General features: G+C 40.2%; 2 protein-coding genes across 3 annotated transcripts in view; one reads left to right on the top strand and one right to left on the bottom strand.

The window, feature by feature from the left end:
• PHKB (phosphorylase kinase regulatory subunit beta) overlaps positions 1–18,155 on the bottom strand; it is a 114,170-nt gene extending 96,015 nt beyond the window's left edge. The window contains exons 1-4 of one of the 2 annotated variants that reach the window (XM_032230843.1): positions 17,996–18,083; positions 13,396–13,494; positions 3,798–3,887; positions 2,214–2,352 (exon numbers count right to left, since the gene is read on the bottom strand). In XM_032230843.1, the coding sequence (XP_032086734.1) occupies positions 2,214–2,352; positions 3,798–3,887; positions 13,396–13,450 (284 nt within the window). In that variant the 5' untranslated portion in view covers positions 13,451–13,494; positions 17,996–18,083. Of the gene's footprint in view, positions 1–2,213; positions 2,353–3,797; positions 3,888–13,395; positions 13,495–17,995 lie in introns of both variants that reach the window. The other variant, XM_032230842.1, reaches the window with a different exon arrangement.
• A 76-nt stretch (positions 18,156–18,231) lies between these two features.
• ITFG1 (integrin alpha FG-GAP repeat containing 1) overlaps positions 18,232–24,705 on the top strand; it is a 112,653-nt gene continuing 106,179 nt past the window's right edge. Inside the window, 3 exon segments of the mRNA XM_032230844.1 lie at positions 18,232–18,537; positions 22,954–23,026; positions 24,101–24,240. Of these exon segments, the coding sequence (XP_032086735.1) occupies positions 18,318–18,537; positions 22,954–23,026; positions 24,101–24,240 (433 nt within the window). The 5' untranslated portion in view covers positions 18,232–18,317.

Below are 24,705 nucleotides of genomic sequence, written 5' to 3'. Positions count from 1 at the left end.
TGTGTAATTAATAAAGCTATTTAGATATGCCAACCTCTCCGTATCATATTTTCAAAGAGCCATGAAAACATGGTTTGAAGATAGTTCAGCCCAGATGATTGACACATCAAGGCCTTGTGGTTATTTTCTATCCAATTTTTTTAATGTCTTAATTTTATTCAATTATTTCGGAGCAACAGGCAAGCAGAAGTAAATAACAAACAAACCTCTTCCAATTACTTCTTTCATACAAAAGATAATTAAATGCATCACATTCTTTTAACTAAAAAGACTTAACTGATTTGACAGGGAAATAATCACAGATCGGTCCTATTCATGTAGAAAATAATACGGTTGGGTGCCTAGCCAAATAAATATAATACAGAGAATTTGGCACTGGTAATTTTTTATTTTTCTGTTTTAATTGTCGCAAACAGTAAACCAGACTATTCCAGACAAAATGTTCAGATCTTTTCCCACTGCTAACCTAGTTTTGTACAGTATTATAGTCACCGCACAAGATAGATCTCAATGGAAAGACTTCAGTTTAAAGTGGACGAATCCTTTTTGTCAACTTCAGCTTTCTAGTACCTAATCCTGTGGTTTGTGCACAACTGTCAAGGCAATTTCCTATGTTGCAAAGTGATTTTAGTACTTTTGAGCCATTGTCACAGCCCCTTCTAGCAGCAAGAAGTGTCAAGAAGAAAGCTCGTGTTTTTCTACACACAATACACACAGTTACAAATTACAATTGATCCAAGAAGTAATTGTCTTTTATTGCCAAGAATAATCAGCAGGTTTTATTATTCGGCCCACTGGTAAAGCAATCCTTTGGACAAAGCTCCTGGGATGATATGCAGAAGTACAAAATTAAAGTTTACAATAAAAGCAGAGGTTGGTTAAACATAATTTAACAAAGAATGAAAGTATGCCAAATTCTAAAACTAACTAATGCCAGGAAAAACTTGACTAGTAAAATATACACCAGGTTGAAAGATTTTAAGTTACGTTTTAGAACGTAAGTTTGAAAACTAGAAAATGATATAGAAAATAAGAACAACACAATCTAGAAAACTAGAAATAAATAATCTAGAAAACTAGAAAGTTTTGTTTGTCTTTTATACAACATAAACCTTCAAACAAAATTAAGTTGTCATGAAGAATATACTGATATGCAATAGATACTACCAGCTCCATTTACTTTAAGAGCAAATAATTAGGAAACAAATGGGGTTGATTGTTGTGATTTGGTGAGAGGACACTATCGATAGATAGTCCACGACTGACAACAGTCCATTTAGTAACCATTCAAAGTTGCAACGCCACTGAAAACAGTGCAGTGCTTAGAACGCAGCATTGCAAGCTAATTCACTATTCACTGCCAGGAGTTCGATCCTGACCGGCTCAAGGTTGACTCAGCCTTCCATCCTTCTAAAGTCAGTAAAATGAGGGCCCAGATTGTTGGGGACAATATGCTGACTCTGTAAACTGCTTAGAGACAGCTGTAAAGCACTGTCAAGCGGCATATAAGTCTAAGTACTATTGCTATTGTTATTATATTCATATTCTATTCTAAATTATATTCTTTATTCTATTCTATTTATTATTCTATTCCATTCCATTCTATTCCATCCCATTCTACTCTAAATCTTATTCTACTCTACTCTACCCTGAATCTTATTCTATTCTATTCTAAATATTATTCTATAAATATTATTCTATTCTAAATATTATTCTATTCCAAATATTAATCTATTCTATTCTATACCTTATTCTAAATATTATTCTATTCTACTCTACTCTATTCCTACTCTTATTTATTCTAATCTAGTCTATTCTAGTCTAGTCTATTCTAAATATTATTCTATTCTAAATATTATTCTATTCTAAATATTATTCTATTCTATACCTTATTCTAAATCTTATTCTAAATTCCATTCTATTCTACTCTACTCTACTCTACTCTACTCTATCCCTATCCCTATCCCTATCCCTATCCCTATCCCTATCCCTATCCCTACCCCTACTCCTACCCCTATCCCACTCTATCCCATTCCATTCCCATCTAAAAATAATCATTAGCCCAATCTCTTCACGCAAAAAGAAAGTCTCAGAGAAACTCATTTTCAAGAATTGACTTCGTTTTAACTCTTCGCCTGCTCCCTAAATGTCTGGGCTTGGGATTTAAGTGGCATGTACAATTAGCAAGACAACGTCAGAAACCGTCCATTTACCTGTAGGCTAGGGCCAGGGCCCAGACGCAGGCAGCACAATAAAGACTATCGTGGATTTTTGCTCTCTGGTTCTCACTGCACGTTTTTGTGGGGAAAAGACCGGTGGTCGGACTTTGGAAAACTAACACCGTGGCCTTGACTGCCAAGAGAAACAAAGAAATGTGCAAATTATTATCTAAACTGTTTTCAAACAAGCATCCTTTTTTATTTCCATGAGGCAAAAACTCCCCTATGAATAAGGTGAGAAATATACTCCCCAAAGCACTTCCTTGTTAATTTCCCATGAGGGCTACTTCTTCCCCTACAGTTTCCTTTAAAAATCTATATTCTTGGCAATGTTAGTTGATTTTTTTTCCCTAAGCTTTGTCTACCCTATTAAAAATAGCATAACTGTTATAGCTTCGTTCTGTAGAAATTCCTTGAGGCACCCTGTAAAACACACGACCAAGAATTGCAGCACTTGAGGAAAATCAAAGTAACATTTTCTCTGAAACTTGGGAATCAAAATGTCTAGAAAATGTCCCATTTGACTGGGATGTTACAGAGGATTTATAATAGCCTGTTCTACTGACGACCAAAATTCTTAAGAGATATTTTGTGGATAACATGTAGACACATTTTGACACCAACTCTTAAAAAACTTAAATGCAAAAGTGAAATGAAAGGAACGGAAGTTGGAAACATGAAAATCTGGTGAAATCAATTTGACAAATTTACCACATCACCCTGCAGAGTGATGAGGACATTCGCACTTCTTCCCAAATAAAAACAGAATATTTTAGCATGCATTTGTTTAAAGCTATCCTAAGAAACTAGGCATGTGACAGTTTGATGGCATTTATTATTTGATGCTTTTGATCTTCCAGCCACATCTTTCCATCAAACATAAAAAATGCTTTAGTAATTTGTTAATGCTTTCAGTCATTGAACAGTAACCATTCAAATGTTACTGAAAGGAATACACTATTTATTGCCCAATTGTGATTTTTGATTATGCCAACTATTTTAGAGAAGTTTTCAAACCTCTCTCCTTTTGAAAATTATTTATTTATTTATTTATTTATTTGGGCTTTATATAAATTGAGGAGATTTGTATTGAATGGTATGAAGGAAGTCATCAATTGTTCTTGAGAAATTAACATCAAGGGTAAATATTCCACCAATCAGCCAATATTCCTTTTGAAAGTCATTTATAACTTGTACATGAGGAAGTAGTTGGGAGAAAGACAGTATTCTTTTTAAAAACAAATCACAGACCAGGTTCAGAAGAAGTGCATTAAAATACAGTATTTCCCAAATAATTATATTCACTCCACCATTATGGAAAGCAAGATGGCATACAGTTAGTTTCTTGCTTATTTTCTGGATAACCAGAAAAAAAATAACTTTATGGCCACGATCATTACTAATATTAAACATCATGTGAAAATAATCCTTGTTTACAGGTGGGAAAAAATCAATAGCAGCGCATAATGAATATGTGAATATTTTATGATCCCAATTACATTTCTGACAAGAACATAACATTATTTATCTTGGCTCTCTCAACTTTCTCAAGACGGAAAATAATTTTGTGTGACTTACCTATACAATAGTAATGATCCAATTTATCCCACAGACTTTCTGCATCTGGACTCAGCAGATTAATGCTTTTCATGGGCTCGTATACAGAGCCTAAAGGAAGAAATTAAGAGGGATTACCATTGTAATCAAGGGATTACAATCACAAGAAACGAAAACAGAATTGCAGGCTTTTTGAAAATATTCTCAAGTATTGCTTTCGTTCACTTCTACTGAGTTATTTGTGTTCAGCTGTTACGCCTCACGTTAACAAAAGGTAACCAGGAGAATCCATGGAAATAAAAACACAGCCTTCCGTTAAAATGTTTATTGTGTAGAGAAAAAAAGAGGGGAAAAACCCCCTTTTTGGAATTCTTCTTTGCAGGAATATATCCGGTCAGTATTTCCTGCATATTGAGAAATTCAGTATGAATAACAACTTATGCAATCCAATCAAAACTTTGAACCAACTCTGCACCAGCATACCGTATGCAGTCAAGAAGAATAAAGGATTATTGAGGTGGAAAGGATTATTATTGAAGTGCCAAATATCTATAAAATACTCTGAAAGAATTGGCAAATAATATATATGTGGTGACCAGTCTTGCAAAATAAATTTAGGGCGACTGTCGTGCATTCCGGGAGTTACTCTTTAATGCTCTTCACGGTCTTGCAACGCATAATGTTGGGAATAGAAGGATTTGTTTACTCCCCACCATTCAGTCAGAGTTGAAGAAGCTTCTTGGATGAGAAATGTTTTCAAGGAAAAATGATAATAAAAGTCCAATTGCCTTTCGGAAAAAGCCCCTTTGGGACAACCGTGATCTAGGTGATTGAGTATCTCCGTAGACATTCAGTTGATGTGGTTGACAATGAGTTGAAACTAATTTTTTACATCAGTCAGATAACATGGCAATTAGCCCAGTATCTTCAAAGCTTTTATGGGTCTAATTTTATTAATCCTTAATGCTTCTCTATATACAAAGAAAAACCTAACCTTTCTCATCTCAAACATCACCTTCTATTTTCAATGTTCTTTTATAATGAGGTCTCTTGAGGAAGAAAAGGGATATTGACAGAAGCCCTTCATTTATATGGATTTATTAAAAACGGGCTTCCTTTTTCAGCTCTTGTGAGTCTTGACCACACATTATATACTGTGACCTGTTTCCACTTAAGGGGAACGCCGAATCAAAAGGCGCTCCACGGGAGAAATTCCCTCTTCAATTACAGCACCTCTTGTCCAAGTAACAAGATGCCCTGATCCACTACAACAAATAACATTTCGAATCTTCACATGAAGATTTTAAAAAGGTTTATCCTTTATTTCCAACTAGGTGATAACCCGGCATTGCCCAGCTATTTATTTACAGTGGGGAAATGTCAAGACCAAATGGAATTTCTAATGTTGGTTTTTTTCCTCCCTTATGAGAGGGAGCACCCTTGTGGGGTACTGTGAAGCCGTTACCACGGCAACTCACTGCGCTGTATAGAAGAAGCCATTTTATGGCACAACAGACTGTTTCTTAACAGAACACACACCCTAAGGGGTGTCTTACCCCCACAGTGTTTTTTTTTTCCCCAGGGAGTAAGTCATCTGTGTACCAAGTTTGGTTGAAATTGCTCGAGGTGTTCCAGACTTATACTGGAACACACACACAAACAATGTTTTTGTAAATTTTCATGGGTGTAGGTATGCTGGTCTTATTGTATTCGGGTCTTTTCCCATGTAAAATATACAGTATATATTAGAAGTCAAGAATACAACAGACAACATGATAATTTTCAAGGTTATCATTTGCTTGAATGTGCTATTGCTGGACAACTTTTGAGTTTGTACGACAGGGGAGTGTAAGGAAGCTCACGTTTTGCAGTATTTTGGGGTGAGAAAAAAAAATACTTCTTGACAACTGCATCATGCATTCTATCTCACTAAATATTTCTACTTCAAAGTAGCCTGAATACATCCCCTAGATTACTGGTTATTGAACATTTTGGTCTCAGGATCCCTTTCCATTCGTAAAAAAATAAATAATAATAATGGTTGAAGATGTGGATTGTTATCTATCAAAATTTACTGTGCTAGACATTTAAACCAAAAGAAAATGTTAAAATATTCCTTTATTTGATTTAGAAGATCTCCTGAAATGGTCTTCTGGAAAGAAGGCTCCCCAGACCACACTTTGAGACGCTATCAGTCTTACGAGGACAAGAACAGAAATACCCTGTTGAAAATGATGCATCTTGTGGCAATGTTGATGGCTTTAAAGCGGGGCTCTTCAAACTTAGCAACTTTTAAGATTTGTTGACTTCAATTCCCAGAATTCCCCAGCCAGGATTCTGTGAGTTGAAGTCCACAAGTCTTAAAGTGCCTAAGTTTGGAAAGCCCCTGTTTTAAAATGCAAACAGAGTCTTGGAAAAATAGCATGGGTTGGTTTCATCCTAGATATAAGGGCTATGTTAAAAAGCCACTAATGAATCTCAGATTAAATTACTTTAGGCCAGCCTCTTTCCCCTTGCCATTTTATCCTACGGAATCAATTATTAATGGAGAAACCCTAATACTATATCAATAGATACATTAATTAAATTAACTCTACAATTCCCTTACAGCACTCCCAATGCAGGTTTGAGCCACAGATGTGATCTAATTGGAAAAACCACAGAAGGACTCATTTTGTGGGGAAGGGAAAAATGAAATCAACTAATTCCTAAAGACTTGATAATTTTCTAAAGCCAAAGATAAATATATAGTTGACCAGAATTAAATATCTAGTATATACTAGTATTAGTATAATCCTGCCCATCATCACACCCATCATCACTTGATTGATTGAGATGGGTGACTGTAGGAATCGAATGAACAAAATAAAACGAAGATAATCAATTAAAAATATAACAAATATTACTGGGGAAAAAAGCAAGTATTTACAAAACTCAGCGATTAATACTGAATTACATGTGAGTTTGCTTGATTTTTGTGTCAGAAACAACGAGGCCCTTCCGGGTTGAAAGGATAAGCCAGTGACATCACTGCTGCGATGCCTGGTTAGCTCTTTTCGTGTCGCTATTAACCAAAGTGGGCATATCTATCTATCTATTTGCAATTACTCACTAGGTCAGCAGTAGCTGGAATGAAGGATAGGAGCTTACCTCATCATGTAGCAGCTCTAGGGTCTCGAACAAGGGTTTTCTGATTGTCAACCCAGTGTCCTAACAACTTATGCTACTGTGCTCCTTACATGTGAGTACCTTCAACTTCACTGCAGTATTTCTGCACAGAAGCTTCCAGGATAAGCATCTAAGGTAGATTAGGATGGTGTGTTGTCCTTACTTAGCAACTGCTTCGGACAGTGACTGTTCGCAGTTACAACAATGATGAAACACTATCTTTCTGACCAATGCCTGTATTTATGACCTTCACAGCATCTGTTTCATGCATTCACAAGTACAGTCATAATACATTGTCCTGTGCGGGGTCCTTGGTGCCACCTCTGAGCTTGGTAGCTTTCTTGCAAATGTTGCATGGCCCAAACTAGGCAATATCATCAGCACTAGCCTGATGATGTTACCTAGACTGGGTCTGCAAGAAAACCACCAAGCTCAGAGAGCACCAAGAACTCCTCATTTCGACCCCGGGCTACAAAATATTCTCTTTTATCAGTACATTGTCCTGTGTGAAATCATGACGGTCGTGGTAATATCATTTTTCTCTTAGCGACTACTTGCCGACCCAATTGTGCTCACTTATACTACGGCCATTATAGATAATAGCTATCTGTACTAGATACAGCCATACACACTATTTGCCTATAGATACAGTATTTCCGTAACCATGTTTCTAAAATGTTAGTGGAGGACAACAGTGCTGAAGCATGAAAACTATGCATAACTGAATGGAATATAGTATATAATGACAGGTTAATGCTGCAAAACATATACTTACAAGGATATCTGCCATCTGCAGCCCACGTAGAAATAAAACAACTGTTATTACAATCAAAGCATTGCCTCTGTTTCTCTTATTGTTTTAGGAAGAAAATGCCACTTTCGGTATATTCATTTAACACATTCAGCTGTTCTAATCCACATGATAGTAGCAGATATGCCCTGACCCCATTTTCAGCATCTTCAAGAAACCGAAGCGTTATCTCACTTTCATCAGCCTCCTCTACCCAAGGTCACCATTGGAAACCGATAAAGGATTTCTTGCTTAGACTTAAGATTTAGCTTCAGCAACAACTACTTATCCTTATTTATCCTTCTTTTCAGCTTTGTCATCCATCCTTTATGAAGTATGGCCATCAGTTGCTTTGCTGAGTGGGAGAACTTGGTACGGCCAACTCTTTGCAGCCAACGCGCAGTGGGACAATTCACCATGGCCAACTCACTGCAAGACAAGTCGCTGGAGGACAATTCAATGATTCAATTTAAGTATTTAAAATAATTTTTAAAATAATTTTAATTTTTTTCATTTACTTTTTTATTTTGTCCCTCCCTTGGCGTCCTTTAATGATTCCACTCCACCATTTTTTTTATATTACTGTAACTCTTGTCCTGCAATGAGTTGTCCCATGACAAATTTGGCATGGTGAATTGGCCATGGTGAGTTGGCCATGATGAATTGGCCATGGTGAGTTGGCCATGGTGAGTTGGCCGTGGTGAGTTGGTCATGATGAATTGGCCATGATGAATTGGCCACGGTGAATTGGCCATGGTGAATAGGCCATGGTGAGTTGGCAGTGGTGAGTTGGCCATGGTGAGTTGGCCATGGTGAGTTGGCCATGGTAAGTTGGCCGTGATGAATTGGCCGTGGTGAGTTGGCCATGGTGAGTTTGCCAATGTGAGCTGGCCATGGTGAGTTGGCCATGGTGAGTTGGCCATGATGAATTGGCCATGATGAATTCGCTGTGGTGAGTTGGCCAATGTGAGTTGGCCAATGTGAGTTGGTCATGATGAATTGGCCATGGTGAATTGGCCGTGGTGAGTTGGCCGTGGTGAGTTGGCCAATGTGAGTTGGATATGGTGAGTTGGCCGTGGTGAGTTGGTCATGATGAATTGGCAGTGGTGAGATGGCCGTGGTGAGTTGGCCATGATGAATTGGCCATGATGAATTGGCCGTGGTGAGTTGGCCGTGGTGTGTTGTCCGTGATGAGTTGGACATGTGAGTTGGCTATGGTTGGTTGACCATACCAAGTTGTCCAACACCTTCAAGGACTATCTTTTATTCCTAAATGCTAAATATCCTTTAATTGAACCTGATTATTCCACTTTCTTAAATGGAAGGACGTTTCCATAATCTACCTTTCCATTGTTCTTGACGGTGCAATGTCTTCTGTTTTTATGACATACAGTGGTGAATTATTGCTGTTTTATTGTCTCTAGTAATGTTTTGTTAGCTAGCCAATGATGCCATTAAAGTCATTATTTGGAATATTAATAATAATTGGCATTATTTTAAGCAGATCTCAAGGGACACAAACACTCAATTATCATTTAACCCATCTGGAGTTCAGAATCATATATAAAGGTTGAGGTTAATCAGGTAGTTTCAATATAAAGAACCCAGCTTTCTAATACTGCACTTCCGACATGAAAATAAACATACTGTGTGAATTTAAAACATACACATACAATAACAGCAAGCTGTTCCTTCACATAAGGATACATATCGATTTTTGGTGACAGATTTTAATCAAAAACATTTTAAATGGACAACGTATGTCATTAAATATGTCAAAAAAAACCCCCACTCTGCTTAATAAATCCTGGATTGAACTTATATTTATTTATTAAGATTTACTGTTCCCCCAGGAAACCCAACCATTCTACAGCATGCCGTCAAGATAGGAATATGACTCTATTGCAAATGAAGCACATAGAGATAACACACAAATTTCTGTCACTCCTTATCTTCAGGAGCTGCAAGGGAATATATCATGAAAAAAAAAATGTTTTGCTCCCCATCCCTTCCCCAATATTCAGTTTAAAGGGGGGAGGGAACCCAAAGCACTTCAAAAACTCCTATCAACACATTTGTAAATCAGCATGTGTAAAATATACAGGAAACTGTTATTCTGGATAGGCTGCTGCGATATGTTCTCATTCAAATTACAGCCCCTGGGAAAGGGGGAAGAGAGTTTAGTGTGCAGGCATGTTGTGACAGCGGAGGAAGCAAGTGTATAACAACTCCTACAACTAGGAGACATGACACTGGGTGACCTTATGACCTGCCATACTGGCAGAGACCGTCCCAGCGGCTTCGTGAGGTCATAGAGCAGACCCTCGCTCTAACTAGAGACATGACCTCAAATCAACCACCCACGAACTGTCAACGGTTCACTTCATTCATGGATCAAAAAAAGAGAAAGAGAGAGAAATACCAAAGAAAAATGTGCAGAGTGAGAAGGAAAAGCTATAATTTTTTATTCGGGGCATTATTTTAAGCAGGTCTCAAGGGATACAAACAGAAAGCCAGAAACTACACAACTCAAAAAAAAAAAAAAGGCATTCAGAAAATGACAGCGGAAGCAATAAAAACCTAATAATTTAGAAATCCAACTCCTGCATGTAATTGTTTTACCAGAAAGGAGATAGTGATTGCTGCAAAATTGGGGGGGAAAGCAAAACCTTCACAAATCGTGATTGGATTTTCATGTTGAGTTTAAGAAGGACTAGTGGTGACATGACAGCAGTCTCCCAATATTTGAGGTGCTGCCACATAGAAGAGGGGTGTTGTGACCCACCAGCGGCCAGCAGAGCTGGCAGCAGATTCAGACAGTGAGGAGGTTGGGGAGGAAGATGGGCCAGTCCTGGAGTCTGGGGAAGGCTCTGATGAGGGATCTGTGTCGGAGGCAGAGAGGGGGCCAGAGACGTATGCCAATTATCAGCTGCCTTCAGAGTCGGATATCAGTGAGGCAGACTAACAGCTGGAGCCTGTTCCCAGTGTGCGCATGCACAGAGTTGCCAGATGAAGGGAACAGCTAAAGAACTACTGCAATGTGCTCTACATGGGCCAGCCCTTGAAGAGCATTCGGAGACTTCAGCTCATCCAGAATGCAGCTGCGCGAGCGATTGTGGGTGCACCTTGGTACACCTTGCACCAAGGTGCTAGTCGTCACTTATAAAGCCCTTCATGGTATTGGACCTGGGTACTTGAGAGACCGCCTGCTGCCAATTACCTTCCAAAGACCCATTAGATCCCACAGATTAGGCCTCCTCCGGATTCCATCTGCTGGCCAATGTCGGCTGGCTACTACCCAGAGGAGGGCCTTCTCTGTGGCTGCTCCGGCCCTCTAGAACGAACTCCCCGCGGAGATTCGGACCCTCACCTCCCTCCAGGCTTTCCGTAAAGCCGTTAAAACCTGGCTGTGCCGGCAGGCCTGGGGTTGACGAGTTCCCTTCCCTCTCTCAAATTGTGTGACTGTTGATTGTTTTTAATTTTTTCTCTGTACCTTGTTTGTTGTGTTATCTTGTTTGTACTACCCCCCCCCCCTTCTGGGTTTGTTAGCCGCCCTGAGTCCCTCCGGGGAATAGGGCAGCATATAAATGCAATAAACCTTCAAACAGGGGTTGGCTTGGGAGAAAGGCCACAGATAGAAATGAATGGCCCCTCCCAGAGGAAATAAAAGAGGAGCGAATGGGGAGTGGAGTTTGCAGGAAACAATTAGTTCACTTAATTGGTTCCTGACTCTCCGAGATGCCTTGCCAAGTTTTGCAGATATCGGCCTGACAGCTCTCCAAGCCAGATAAGGTCTGTGACTGTAAATCCTCCCTTGAAAGACTTTGCTGGATGTGCATGAGAAGAATTCACAGTAAATTAATAAAAGAAGTTTTTGTCGGGCCAAGGAGTTTGCTTCATGCTCTTGGGAAGCCTAGGTCAGAACAAGGGGATCAACCTATTCTCCAAAGCACCTGAAAGCATGACAAAAACAATGGATGGAAACTAATCAAGGAGAGAACCAAGAACTAAGGAGAAATTTCCTGGCAGTGAGAACAATTAATCAGTGGAACAACTTGCCTCCAGAAGTTGTGAATGTTCCAACACTGGAGGTTTTTAAGAAGAGATTGGACACTCATTTGTCTGAAATGATATGGGGTTTGCTGCCTGTGCAAGGGGTTGGACTAGAAGACCTCCAAGGTCCCTTCCAACTGATTGAAAGTGAAGTGAATAAATGCACTACCAACACCAACACCAACACACACACACCCACTCTGTCCTCCCCAGGTAGTTCTGTTTATTAGCCTCTCACTTCTAGGATGCAAAAAGAAAAAGTGGGGTGAGGATCACACAAATTTCTTGTGAATACATGCCATATACTGCAGACACATTTCTTGAACAGTTCCTGGAAATCCAAAACTCTGGCGTTTTATCATTAAGCACCATTCTCTCTGATGCAGGGGAAGCAAACTGAAGGATAATAATCATATTCATAAGCTGAGTAAGGTGAGCTGGTAAAACAAATTAAGGTATTGTCCAAAAGAATGAGATTGAAACCTGTGATTGCTCATTTTTCATATTCCTCTTACAATATAATGTATAAATCCTTCTATTATGTTCTGATGGAATGCACTCTCTTCCCGGCATCATTATCAGCTCCACCATGAACTTGTGAAAGAGTTTATATTGTGTGCACAACTAAATAATGAATGTCTGCGTTTACTGGATAGCTAAAGATGTGTGGTGGGCTGAACAATAGTAGAGTTATAAATTCCAGCTGCAAAGAAGGAGAAAAACCCACCCCATTTTATCAAAGTCATTTTACAGCTAGTAGAGTAAACCGACAATTCCAACTAATGAGTCATTTCCTCACAAGGGTTACTGTCATTCCAATTAAGAATTACATTTTTTAATGTCTAAAAATCTAAAGCTTCATAGCTAACTTTGCACTGGACAGATAAAAAAACACATATAAACTCCACCGTTGTTTTCATCTCCCACTACTGTTCTTCCCCAAATCTTCTTACTGGCCATTGGGACCAATATTGTAATTACTGTATTTTTCAGAGAATAAGACTCACCAGAGTATAAGACGCACCAAGATTTCGAAGAGGTGTAAATTAAAAAGACGTTTTTGCACTCTGCAGACCTCCCAAACCTTCTGCATGCCTCAATTTTTTGTGAAAAACAGGGCATGCAGAGAGTTTGAGAGGCCTACAAAGTGCTCCGGGGGGGGCAAAAACAAGCAAAAAACGGGCCGTTTTTTGCTTGTTTCTGCCCTCCCCAGCCCCAGGGGCACTTTGCAGGCCTCCCAAAGCCTCTGCACATCCATTTTTGTGAAGGGAGTGGGGTTTCAGAAGGCCCAAAAATGCTGCATTCAGTGTATAAGACACATCCATATTTTCACCCTCTTTTTTGGGGGGGAAAGGTGCGTCTTATACTCCAAAAATACAGTAGTTGGCATGGCACCAACTTGATTATGACCAGATTCCAACTATCATACAGTGTTGCTTCAAAACTATCAAGATAGATAGTAGGGTAGATATAATAGTCCTTTTTAAGCTGACACTTCATATCAATAAGCATCCATCCTTTCATCAACAGAGCGCTTGCTTGCGTTAATGTGTCCACATCAGCCAAAAACACAAAATAAGAGACCTGTTAAAGAGTCGACATACTTACCCGACCACAGGAATGCGTGTGACGTGGTGGCTCTGCCAGTATTTGAAGTGGCCATTTCAAGCTGTTGCAGCTAATCACAAACGTTGCCAGGCTAAACTACTGCAATTTTTGAAAACGTTTAGTGAGGGTTAGAAGCAATCAGGTTTAAATTAAGCGAAAAGCAGTGTTAGCGAAGTTATTCACATCATGCCCATAGACAATAAGGAGGATAATTAGATTAATTGTACCCTAGGCTTTTCTTATGTACTGCAAAAAGTTTATTTTCCCATACCGTTGTTTGGTTTTCTTTTAAAATTATTGGCTGAATCACCACTCCTTACAATGATATAACATCCAATTGCTGTGCTACAGCAATAATATTATTCAACTCATTTTTTAAAAAAAATTATGTCAGACAATATTGAGTGTTGACAATAACGAAATGAGGACTTCTCCATTCCAATCCAACAAATGCCATGTGCAAATCAAAACCATTTGCTCTTGGGTTAATGGAACGTGTAAATTATTTGTTAACCCAAAGGGTACACTTGGCTGTTGTACATTCCTCAACGTGATATTACTTTGTGTGATTCTTAAGCTTCCCATTAAAGAGTCGATAAATAAAGTTTCAGGTTTGCTTAGCGGGTATTTCTATTTGCTCAAACTCCATCCCTTGATTGAACTACCCAGCCTTGCTCAGACCTATAATTATTGACGTAGCCTTCAAAAGCTCTGCCATCATTTCTACGAGAGGCATCACTTACTTCTGACCCACTCCTGGGTTAATTAATGGTATCAATTATGCTCCATCTGGTTTTATGTTATAAATATATGCATTAAGAATTCTTCAATGGGGAGGGGGGGGCGGCTCTGCAAATATATGAAAAAAGCCTTGTGGTTATTTATTTGATTCCTATCCCATTTCATTCAGCTTTTGTGACTCTTCTTTGTAACGCTAAGAGCTGGGAGAGGGGAACTGGCCCTAAGCCCCCAAAACAGCTCGTTGTGTTAAGGCAGGATTGGAATCTGGGCCTTCCTTCCTACACTTAGGTAGTCCTTGACTTACAACCATTGGTTTAGTTCAAAGTTACAACAGCACTGAAAATAGTGACTTATACTGTTTTCCACACCTATTGACTGCGGTAGCATTCCTGTGGTCACATGATCAAAATCCAGATGCTTGGCAGCTGGCATGTACTTATGACAGTTGAAGCATCCCAGGGTCATGTGATCACCTTTTGTAACCTCCTGACAAGCCAATTGAATGGGGAGGCCCAATTAGTAAAGTATAGCCTTTACTGTCATTGTACATCATGTATACAACGAAATTGATTAGATTCACTTAACAACCATGTGACTAACTTAATAAGTGCAGGGATTCACTTAACAACTATGGCGAGAAAGCTTGTAAAATGGGGCAAGACTCACTTAACAGCTGTCTTGCTTAGCAACAGAAATTTGGGCTAAGTTATGGTCATAAATTGAGGACTACCCATAGTCTCTTAAACTATAGTTATATAGGAGGATTTGAAAGTTCTATTATAGTGAAATTTGTAAGGTGTTATTCTTCATGTTAAATTATGCATGCATTCAAATTACCCAATCTTTATCAGGCTGCTGTATAATGATTAACATTGACATTAGTTACATATTATTGTTGCTAATTTTGGTATGCCTAAACTAACACATATAGTATTTGCAATAGCAGTAGATGTTCCATTGTACTTGTTTCTGCACAACTCAAAAGTTTATATAGTTTTATCTTAGCAAAACAAGAACATTTGTTAAAATCTAACCTCTGTTTATCAGTGTTACACCTAAGAAGTGGTAACTGGAATCTCCAATGAGGAGCATACCAAAGTTAAAAGTATATGTGATACGAAATGTATTTATTTGCAACTATATTTTCTTATTCAAGGCAGTCGGTAGAAACTCAGAATTTGAAAATATATATATATATCCATGGCTGAAATGCAAAAACAGAAAAGAAAGCGGTCGTTTTGGCTTCATTGCAATCTTTAATTTTGCTTTAATGTTCATTCTTACTAGTTACAGAAATCCATATATAGCTTATTTCAAACCTGGCAACTTTAAGTGGACTTCAATTCCCAGAATTCTCCAGCCAGCAGGGAAACCTAACTATTGTTCAATGCTGTGCTTTTCTTGCAATTAAGGGTACTACTTTATGTTACATAAGGGTGTGCATAGAAAGCTACGTTAATTTATAATGTGTTAACAGGCCTTAATTTTGTGTATGCTTTGAAAATCCAGTCCAAACAAGGGTTTATTGACCCAAGTTGACTAGAGGAAATATAAGAGATACGTAGTAATCATCATGAACAGTAAACCAAAACTGTCTTTTCCCTCTAAGTAAACTAAAAATTTGAAACATAATTTCATTGTTTTCCTGTGTGGAAAGACACATCCACAGAAGTAAAGTAAAATGTAGCTGAAAATAGGAAGGAGATCATTATAAGTTACTGGGGCCAAAGCAATGCTGTAGATAGACTTTCTCCAGAAGCCTTTTTATTAGTGATTTTTATACTGAAAGGACAGCAAGAAATGTAAACAAGCAACAGCAGAATTTGCATTTCGGGGAAAGCCAGAGCTTTGCAGCCACCTTTTCAAGTCACTTGTCAAGCTGCCAAATGCCTCAAGCAAAAGACAAAAATAGCTACAAGTTGAGGAAGGGAAAACTTATTGACTGACGGGGCCAAGGAAGGTAAAATTCTAAGGAAGAGAGCACATTTGTGAAAAGAAAAAGAAAAATCAATGAGAGAGAGAGAGAAATATTGAGAGATCAAAGGACAGAATCAGAGAAAACTCTTGGAAAATAAGATTAGGAAAACGATCCAAGAAACTTGGAACATAAAGAGTACGAAAAACAGAAGACAAAAACAGGGGAAAGGGAAGAACTGGTGTAATTTTTCCCACTTGGGTTTTGCTTGGGTCAAATTTATAAATGTCCATCTGTCTCCGATAGCAAAGTATCAGAAATACCAGACAATTCCATTAAGAGAGAAAGATGGAAACTCGATGAGTTATGATCAGAAAAATCCAGCACTTGCTAAAGATAGGAGTTTGACTTCTGTCGTAACTACAATATATACAGTATATAAGGACCTTCCAAAATATTCTGTAAAACTAGGGTTTCATCCCAATCTTGGTGACCAAGTAAAAATAGTACGTTCAAAATAACGAATTCCATCATGCCGAGGACCCCACTGAAATGCCCTGTGGACAGCATTTTAATCCAGGTTAGGGGAGTTCTGCTTTCAAACCAATCATTGCTTATAATCAACATACTTCCCTTAAGCAGAAACCTCAGGTTTCCTCACTATGGCTTTTAGCCACGTAGGCCGAAGAGAAGGAAACTTCAGAAACACCTAGCATTTTTCAAATAGCTTGTCCTAATGTTTACAATACCTGCATGATACTTATCTATAGAGGATTTTGAATGTTTGTAAGGGAAAGATTGCAGATGTTGTGTGTGGGTGTGTGTATGTGTATGGGCCACAGGGCAAAGTTTCTCTCTCTCTCTATCATCTATCTATCTATCTATCTATCTATCTATCTATCTATCTATCTATCTATCTATCTATCTATCTCTATATCTATCTATATCTATATCTATATCTATCTATCTATATCATCTATCTATCTATCTATCTATCTATCTATCTATCTATCTATCTATCTATCTATCTATCTATCTATCTATCTATCTATCTATCTATCTATCTATCTATCTATCTATCTATCTAGCACTGTCTGAAGACATCTCCATGGTCATGTGGCCAGCATGACTCAATGCTGAAGGCTCGCAGAGCGCTGTTACCTTCCCACCAAAGGTGGTTCCTATTTTTCTACTTGCATTTTTACATGCTTTCGAACTGCTAGGTTGGCAGAAGTTGGGGCAAGTAACAGGAGCTCACTCCGCTAGGGATTTAAACTGCCGGACTGCCGACCTTTCGGATCGACAAGCTCAGCATCTTAGTCCCCTAAAGCAGTGGTCTCCAACCTTGGCAACTTTAAGACCTGTGGGCTTCAACTCCCAGAGTTCCTCAGCAAGCTGGCTGAGGAACTCTGGGAGTTGAAGTCCACAAGTCTTAAAAGTTGCCAAGGTTGGAGACCACGGCCCTAAATGATCAATATCCTTAAATGACCCCTAAATGACCAGTGGTCCCTTAAATGATCAAGAGGACCAGGCAAAAGTTTCTGGGTAAGACTCTAACTTTAATTTTTTTAACATTTTATAAAGGTCTTTTTAAAAAAAAAAAAACCCAAAACTTTCAACTGCAGCCTTTCCAGCTGCAAGTCCTCCCTGTGGTGGGAAGCGACAGATGGGAAAAGAGAGCAGGAAAGAGGAGGAGGAGGAGAAGAAACGGGGCAAGCGCTTAGACTACAACTCCCAGAGTTCCCTGTCAGACGTTCAGCTCTTTAGGCTGGAGAAAGAACGAGGGGAGAGAGAGGAGCAAAGGGAGAAGCCGGGCTCGCGGGGCATCCTGGGAGTTGGAGTTCCAAATGCTCCGCTGCACAAGCGACCTTAGGAAGGCGAGCGAGACAAGGGGAGAAGACAACGCAGAGAGGGGAGCGGGGAGTTGGGGAAGAGAAGTCAGACCTGAACGCTTGGAGCGGGCCCTCAGCTCCAGCATTTTCCAGCTCACATCGGCCAGAGAAGACGCCATGGCGGCGGGAGGAGGAAGAGGAGGAGGACGAGCGGCCCGCTCAAAACTCCGCCCGAAGCGACTGGGCTGAAAAGCCAGGCGCTTGTCCCCGCCCCCTTGTCAATAACCCAACGACGGTTGCTAGGCTCCGCCGTAAATGCGCCCGCCCAACTACACCGACACCCCTCCGCGCAGGCGCAATCCATCGGTGCCGTAAAGCGAACCCGGAAGTCGCGCGTCCCTGCCAAAGGGACCGGTAGGAATTTACCGCCCGCAATGGGGGCGCCTTGCCGCCCCGTCCTGGCTCGGCGTGGCCGGTCCTCGCTGCTATGGCCGCCGCTGCTGCTGCTAGTGACGGTCGGGGCGTTGCTGAAGCCCGGCCGGGCCTTGCAGAATGTCACCTCGCAGCTCTTCGGGGCCGAGGCTTTCGGGACGCTGGCCGCCTTCGGGGACTTCAACTCCGACAAGCAGACCGACCTCTTCGTGCTAAGGGGAGGTGAGAGGCCGAGGATGGCAGAGGAGGCTGCCGGGGGCCTCGCTCTAGTCAGTTTCAACCTATGGAGGGGATGGTGGGGGGTCTTTGGGGTGGACTGATCCCCCCTTTTTTATTTATTCAGGGCTTTGAAAAGCTTGGAAATTGCTAAAAATGGGAGTTTGGGCGTCTCTAAAGGTGGTGCTTCGTGGGTGTGAAGTTTGTGGTACTTTGTGGGTCCCTGCCACACCCATTCCTTGAAGGATGGGGAAGATCAACTTAAAAAAAAGACTTGGTGAAAAAGGGAAGAGAAAGGAAGGAAGGAAGTAGAGAAGGGAGGGAGGGTGAAAATAAAATGAAAGAATAGGGTGGCGATAATACAAAATAGGTGTACGGGATCATAAGCAAAGCAACCCAGAATGTGTATTTTAACTTTTTATATGGAAAAACAAATATGCAAAAGTGATAAAGATAAATAAGAACAATAACTATGTGAATGTATACCTGTAGCTATATATAAGAGAATAAAAATAAAAAACTTTTTTTAAAAAACACTTTTTAAAAAACTTCTCAGAATTATCCTTAAGGATAATTATAAACCGTGTAATATTGTGCTTTATAGATTGTCTATGCCAAATGTAGGGGGAACGCGGTGGCTCAGTGGCTAAAATGCTGAGCTTGTCGATTAGAAGGCAGTTCGGCGGTTCGAATCCCCAGTGCCACGTAACAAAGTGAGCTCCCGTTTCTTGTCCCAGCTTCTGCCAACGTGGCAGTTCGAGAGCATGTAAAAATGCAGGTAGAAAAATGGGGACCACTTTTGGTGGGAAGGTAACAGCGTTCCGTGAGCCTTTGGCGTTGAGTCATGCCAGCCACATGATCACGGAGACGTCTTCGGACAGCACTGGCTCTTCGACTTTGAGACGGATATAAGCACCACCCACTAGAGTCGGGAATGACTAGCACATATGTGTGAGGGGAACCTTTACCTTTATGCCAAATATATGTGGCAATTCACTATATTTGATCCCTGGCACTCCCCAAGGCTCACTCCTACTGTATTCCCCATAGACTCTATGGGGAGTTTTATTCCTGTGGTTGGTACAATAGGAGTGAGCATTGGGAAGTGCCAGGGATCAAAAATATGTGTAAATTGCCCATTTCCCTCTCTTTTCAGTGGTCATTTTCTTTTTTATCAATGAAAGTGCTGAAATGAATGAATGAAATTGCCCCTTTTTTGCCTCACTTTCTGTCTAGGAGGAATATCAAAATAAAGGTTACATTTTGCTTGGCTGCTCTTGTGTTAACTTGTTTCACCGATGGAGCAAGAGTGACACTAAAATCTCATTCCTCTCTTATTAGATTTTTATCCCGCTTTTATGATAGGTAGTCCTCAACTTTACGACCACAATTGAGCCCAAAGTTTCTGTGGTTAAATGAGACATTTGTTAAGTTGAGTTTTGCTCCATTTCACGGCCTTCCTTGCCAGAGTTATTAAGTGCATCGTTGCAGTTGTTCAGTTAGTCACAGAGTTGCTAAGTGAATCTGGCTTCCGCCTTGACTTGGCTAGTCAGAAGGTTGCAAAAGGGGATTCGGGACACAGCCACCGTCATAAATATGAGTCAGTTACAGAATTTTGATCAGGTGACCATGGGAATGTTGAAAGGGTAAAAAAATGGACATGTCACTTTTTCCAGTGCCAGCCAGTGCAATTTTGAATGGTCGCTAAGTGAACTGTTATGAGTTGAGGACTACATGTATAAGTAACTCAAGGTGGCAAACATATCTAATACTCCTTCCTCCTCTTATTTCCCCCACAACAAGAACCATGAGAACTGGGCTGAGCGAGAAGGACTGGCCCAAAGTCACCCAGCTGGCTTTCATGCCTAAGGCGGGACTATAACTCCCAGTCTCCTGGTGATTGGCCCAAAGTCACCCAGCCAGCTTTCATTCCTAAAGTGGGACTAGAACTCACCATCTCCTGGTAATTGGCCCAGTCACCCAGTCGGCTTTCATGCATGCATAAAGTGGGACTAGAACTCGCTGTCTCCTGGTTTTCTATGCCAGCACCTTAACCACCACATCAAACTGGCTTTGCCAACAAATTTGTCGACAAATGAATCCCAAATAATCCCGTGGGATTATTTTAAGGTAGCAAGTATAACACATAGAATGATACTATCTTCCTGTAAAGAATTTGTATGTTCTTCTTAAGGTTTTGGCCTCTTGAATGTGTTGGTATAGGAACATAGGCTAACAGTGATTCATAAACTGGTTTACTTACATTGTTTTCCTTTTCTTGGGTAAGAAACATGTGCTGAAATGTGATTAGCAGACAAGAAGGCTTTAATGTCCTCCTTGTTGACACCAGGAGCCAGAATGTGCCATAAATGTTTCTCTCTCGCGTGTAAACAAAGCAGCTATCCTTCTGCCAAATAGCTACTGACACAGAAAGCAATGTTCTTCTTGTGCTAATGTGTTTACTTTATAAAAGGTCACAATGTTACTTGTTCCATTTTGGCTTCAATGTGTCTGAAAGCAAGCAGTGGGTTTTTTTTTTTACAACGCAATATAAATTAAGGCATAGTGCACTTTGTTAAACTCATAATTGAGGTTTCCTGATAGAAGGAGTGAAGTTTGAGAAATGCCTTGCGGCTAATGGTGGAATACTGCAAAGTGTTTTGTCGGTTGAACTTTAGATAATAAAGGAATCTTAAAGGTGCTAGAACAAGGGTGTCAAACTCAAGGCCCGCGGGGCGGATGCAGCCCGTGATGTGGTCGGATCCGGCCCATGGGGCCGTTCTATTCTACCCAATGCAAAGAGGAAAGATCAGGCCAGCCTGGCTTTGAGCTGGTCTACCCAATGTGAAGAGGAAACATGCCAGCAGTTTGGGGAATGGCGGCAAACTAGCCACACCCACTCAGTTGGCCACACCTACCCAATCAGGCAATAGCAATAGCAATAGCAGTTCGACTTATATACCGCTTCATAGGGCTTTCAGCCCTCTCTAAGCGGTTTACAGAGTCAGCATATCGCCCCCAACAACAATCCGGGTCCTCATTTTACCCACCTCGGAAGGATGGAAGGCTAAGTCACACACTCAGCCCTCCATGGTCAACCAGACCCCTGATGCAGCCGTCCGTGAAATTGAGTTTGATACCCCTGTGCTAGAGGGATGAAAGAAATGTAGCTTTTTAAAATTGGCACTTGGGTATCAAATACCTTTATGAATAAATCAGGGATGATATCTCCACTGGAGGATTTCACTACAGCAATAGCTGTCACTTAGTGCATCCGTTTTGATGATTTTCTTCATGCTTTTTGTACTATATAAAACACAACAGGTCATTGTGCAATTTCAAAGAGAGGAATTTGTACAAATAAAAAGAATAGAAAACAGTAGGTTGGGCTCAGCAGAGGAAAGTTTGTTCCTTTTCTAAATATAGTCTCTTTCTTTGATTTATTGTAGACTAATACAGATCAGTGGGAAATGTAATGTGCAAATCTTTAAAAAAAATATGTTACAGTACTTTTCGGTTTGGCTTACTTTTAATTTCATCGGTATATTTTAAAGAAGACTAGGCATTTCTGTTTTAATTGTTTGAAAATCTCATAGCAATGATTTTTGTTAAAAGGGAGAATTTAAAAGAATTTAGGGTTTCCTGTATAGAGCAGTAACTAACAAACTTTCCTGAAGTTGCAGTGTGAACTTTGGAGATTACCAACTACAGAATAATAGAGTTGGAAGGGACCTTGGAGGTCTTCTAGTCCAGCCCCCTGCTCAACAGGAAGTACTGAAAGTGTTCTAGCATTTCTACATGAAATAAAGTTAAAACGTCAGGGATATTAAGTAGTCTTAGCTTGTTCATTAAGATCCAGGTATGCGGATCATATAGGGTAAAAAAGATGACAGAGATTGACATGCTCTGTTGCCAAGGCAACAAGAGATAAAGTACTTTTAAAGTCCAGAACCTCCAGATACCATCCAGAAGTGGTCGACGCCCTTTTCTAATTCCCTAAACTATAAGAAGAAGAGGGTATGGCTGAGTTGCTTGATTCTCTTATAGGTAATCTCAATAAAACAATGAGGGCTCCATCATTGGAGGCTTTCAAGAAGAGAACTGGACATCCACTTGTCAGAAATGGCATAGGATCTCCTGCTTGAGCAGCAGGTTGGACTAGATGACCTCCAAGGTCCCTTCCAACTCTGTATTCTGTCCTTTTTAGCCTTCCTGTGGAGTTGATTTCTTGATCTGGTCTACCCAGTGGGGCCGACACATATATGGCTCCAAAACCAGGAGAAAACACCGTATGTGCTTCTTAATTCTTTAGACGGGGAGGTAAAATGAAGTGGATTGAAAAAACAGTCATGAAGGCAGAAAGATAAAAGACTGTCCATCTAATATTTGTTGTTGCTGTTGTATTTCCTTCTCCCTTTGCAGAGAACGAATTAAATATCTTCCTTGCGGACCAAAATGAGCCCTACTTTAAGCCTAAAGTCAAATTACTATTAAGGTAAATGCAGCGTCCCGGAATTGTTCCAATAGATTTTCTGTGCTGTTCATTCTATCTATCTGGATGTTAAATGGATCTTGCTATAATACTCAAAAGGGTGGCTCAGTGGCTAAGACGCTCAGTGACTAAGATGCTGAGCTTGTCGATCAGAAAGCTCAGCCGTAAGGTGGTTCGAAATCCCTAGCGCCACGTAACGGAGTGAGCTCCCGTTACTTGTCCCAGCTTCTGCCAACCTAGCCGTTCGAAAGCACGTAAAAAATGCAAGTAGAAAAATAGGAACCACCTTTGGTGGGAAAGTAACCGCGTTCCGTGTGCCTTCGGCATTTAGTCATGCTGGCCACATGAGCACAGAGACGTCTTCGGACAGCGCTGGCTCTTTGGCTTCGAAGCGGAGATGAGCATCACCCCCTAGAGTCGGGAACTAATAGTGCATATGTGCGAGGGGAACCTTTACCTTTATAATACTGAGATCTCAAAAGATCTGTTTTGTAATGCTCGTATGGGGATTTTTCTGCAGCCTCAAAGATGATTACAGTAATAATTCATGATTTATCTAACTGGTAGTGATGTGTTACATTCATAATGAAGCAGAGCACTACAGAACGTGCACCGAGTCCTTTTTTGAGGACAATGTATCTTTCAGTAAATGCTTAGAGCTGTACATGCGTTAGATATATTGGCATTTTTTAAAGTATTAATGGAGCCAGTGGTTTTCAGAAAAAAATTGTAGGTTATTTTCTGCTTGCTGCTTGTGCTTTCTGATGTAGACAGTATACAAATGGAAGAGAGGGAATGTGGCCATTTTTAGAAGTGTTAAGATAATGATAAAATGTAATCTTCGAAGATTGTTTTTTGGAGGATGAAAATGTCTATTCAGTGAACTAGTTTTGAAATGTGAAATCCTTTAACCCATCGGAGCTACAGAATTTAAGAAGGTAGAGTGCTAAAGATTATTTTATCAAGATCTTAACCTGAACTAGAACATTTATACGTAAGGCAGCATATATAAGTGGCATTTCTTTAGATAGATGTAGTATACTTGGTACTTTAAAACTTCTGTTCCCTTAATTTTAGGGATGTTGTGATAACCAGTGTAGTTCCTGGTGATTACGATGGTGATTCCCAAATGGATGCCCTTTTGACAACTCGTCCACAAGAACAGCCTGATGCTGACCTATCCATCTGGATTTTCTGGGGAAATAATCAAACTTTAGGTAGGCTATATCGCAGAAAATATTCATTGAGTTCTTCTACAAAGCAGCTACGAATATCCCTATTCTCGGGTGAATGTGAGAGGCAAATGTACTTAAATTCAGTTTGAACATAAAGGTTTAGTCCTGGAGTGGTCGGTCCTTGATGCTCTCTCAGCTTGCTTGTTTTCTTGCAGACATTTTATTACACAACTAGGTAACAAAGGTTCCACCACAAAACCGCGTTCGACTAAAGGGCGCTCGACGAAACCGCGTAGCTGACGTCATCACAGCGCGACAACAGTGCGGAGAAAAAAGCACGCTGTAAACGCTACACCTAAAATTAACCCCTAAACCTAACCCCCCTAAACCTAATCCTAAACCTAACCCTTAACCTAACCCTAAACCTAACCCTAAACCTAACCCTTAACCTAACGCTAAACCTAATCCTAACCCTTAACCTAACCCTAAACCTAACCCTAACCCTAA

Source organism: Thamnophis elegans, chromosome 14, assembly GCF_009769535.1.
Source record: "Thamnophis elegans isolate rThaEle1 chromosome 14, rThaEle1.pri, whole genome shotgun sequence".
Taxonomy (NCBI): Eukaryota; Metazoa; Chordata; class Lepidosauria; order Squamata; family Colubridae; genus Thamnophis; species Thamnophis elegans.
This window is presented reverse-complemented; position numbering and strand designations above follow the sequence as displayed.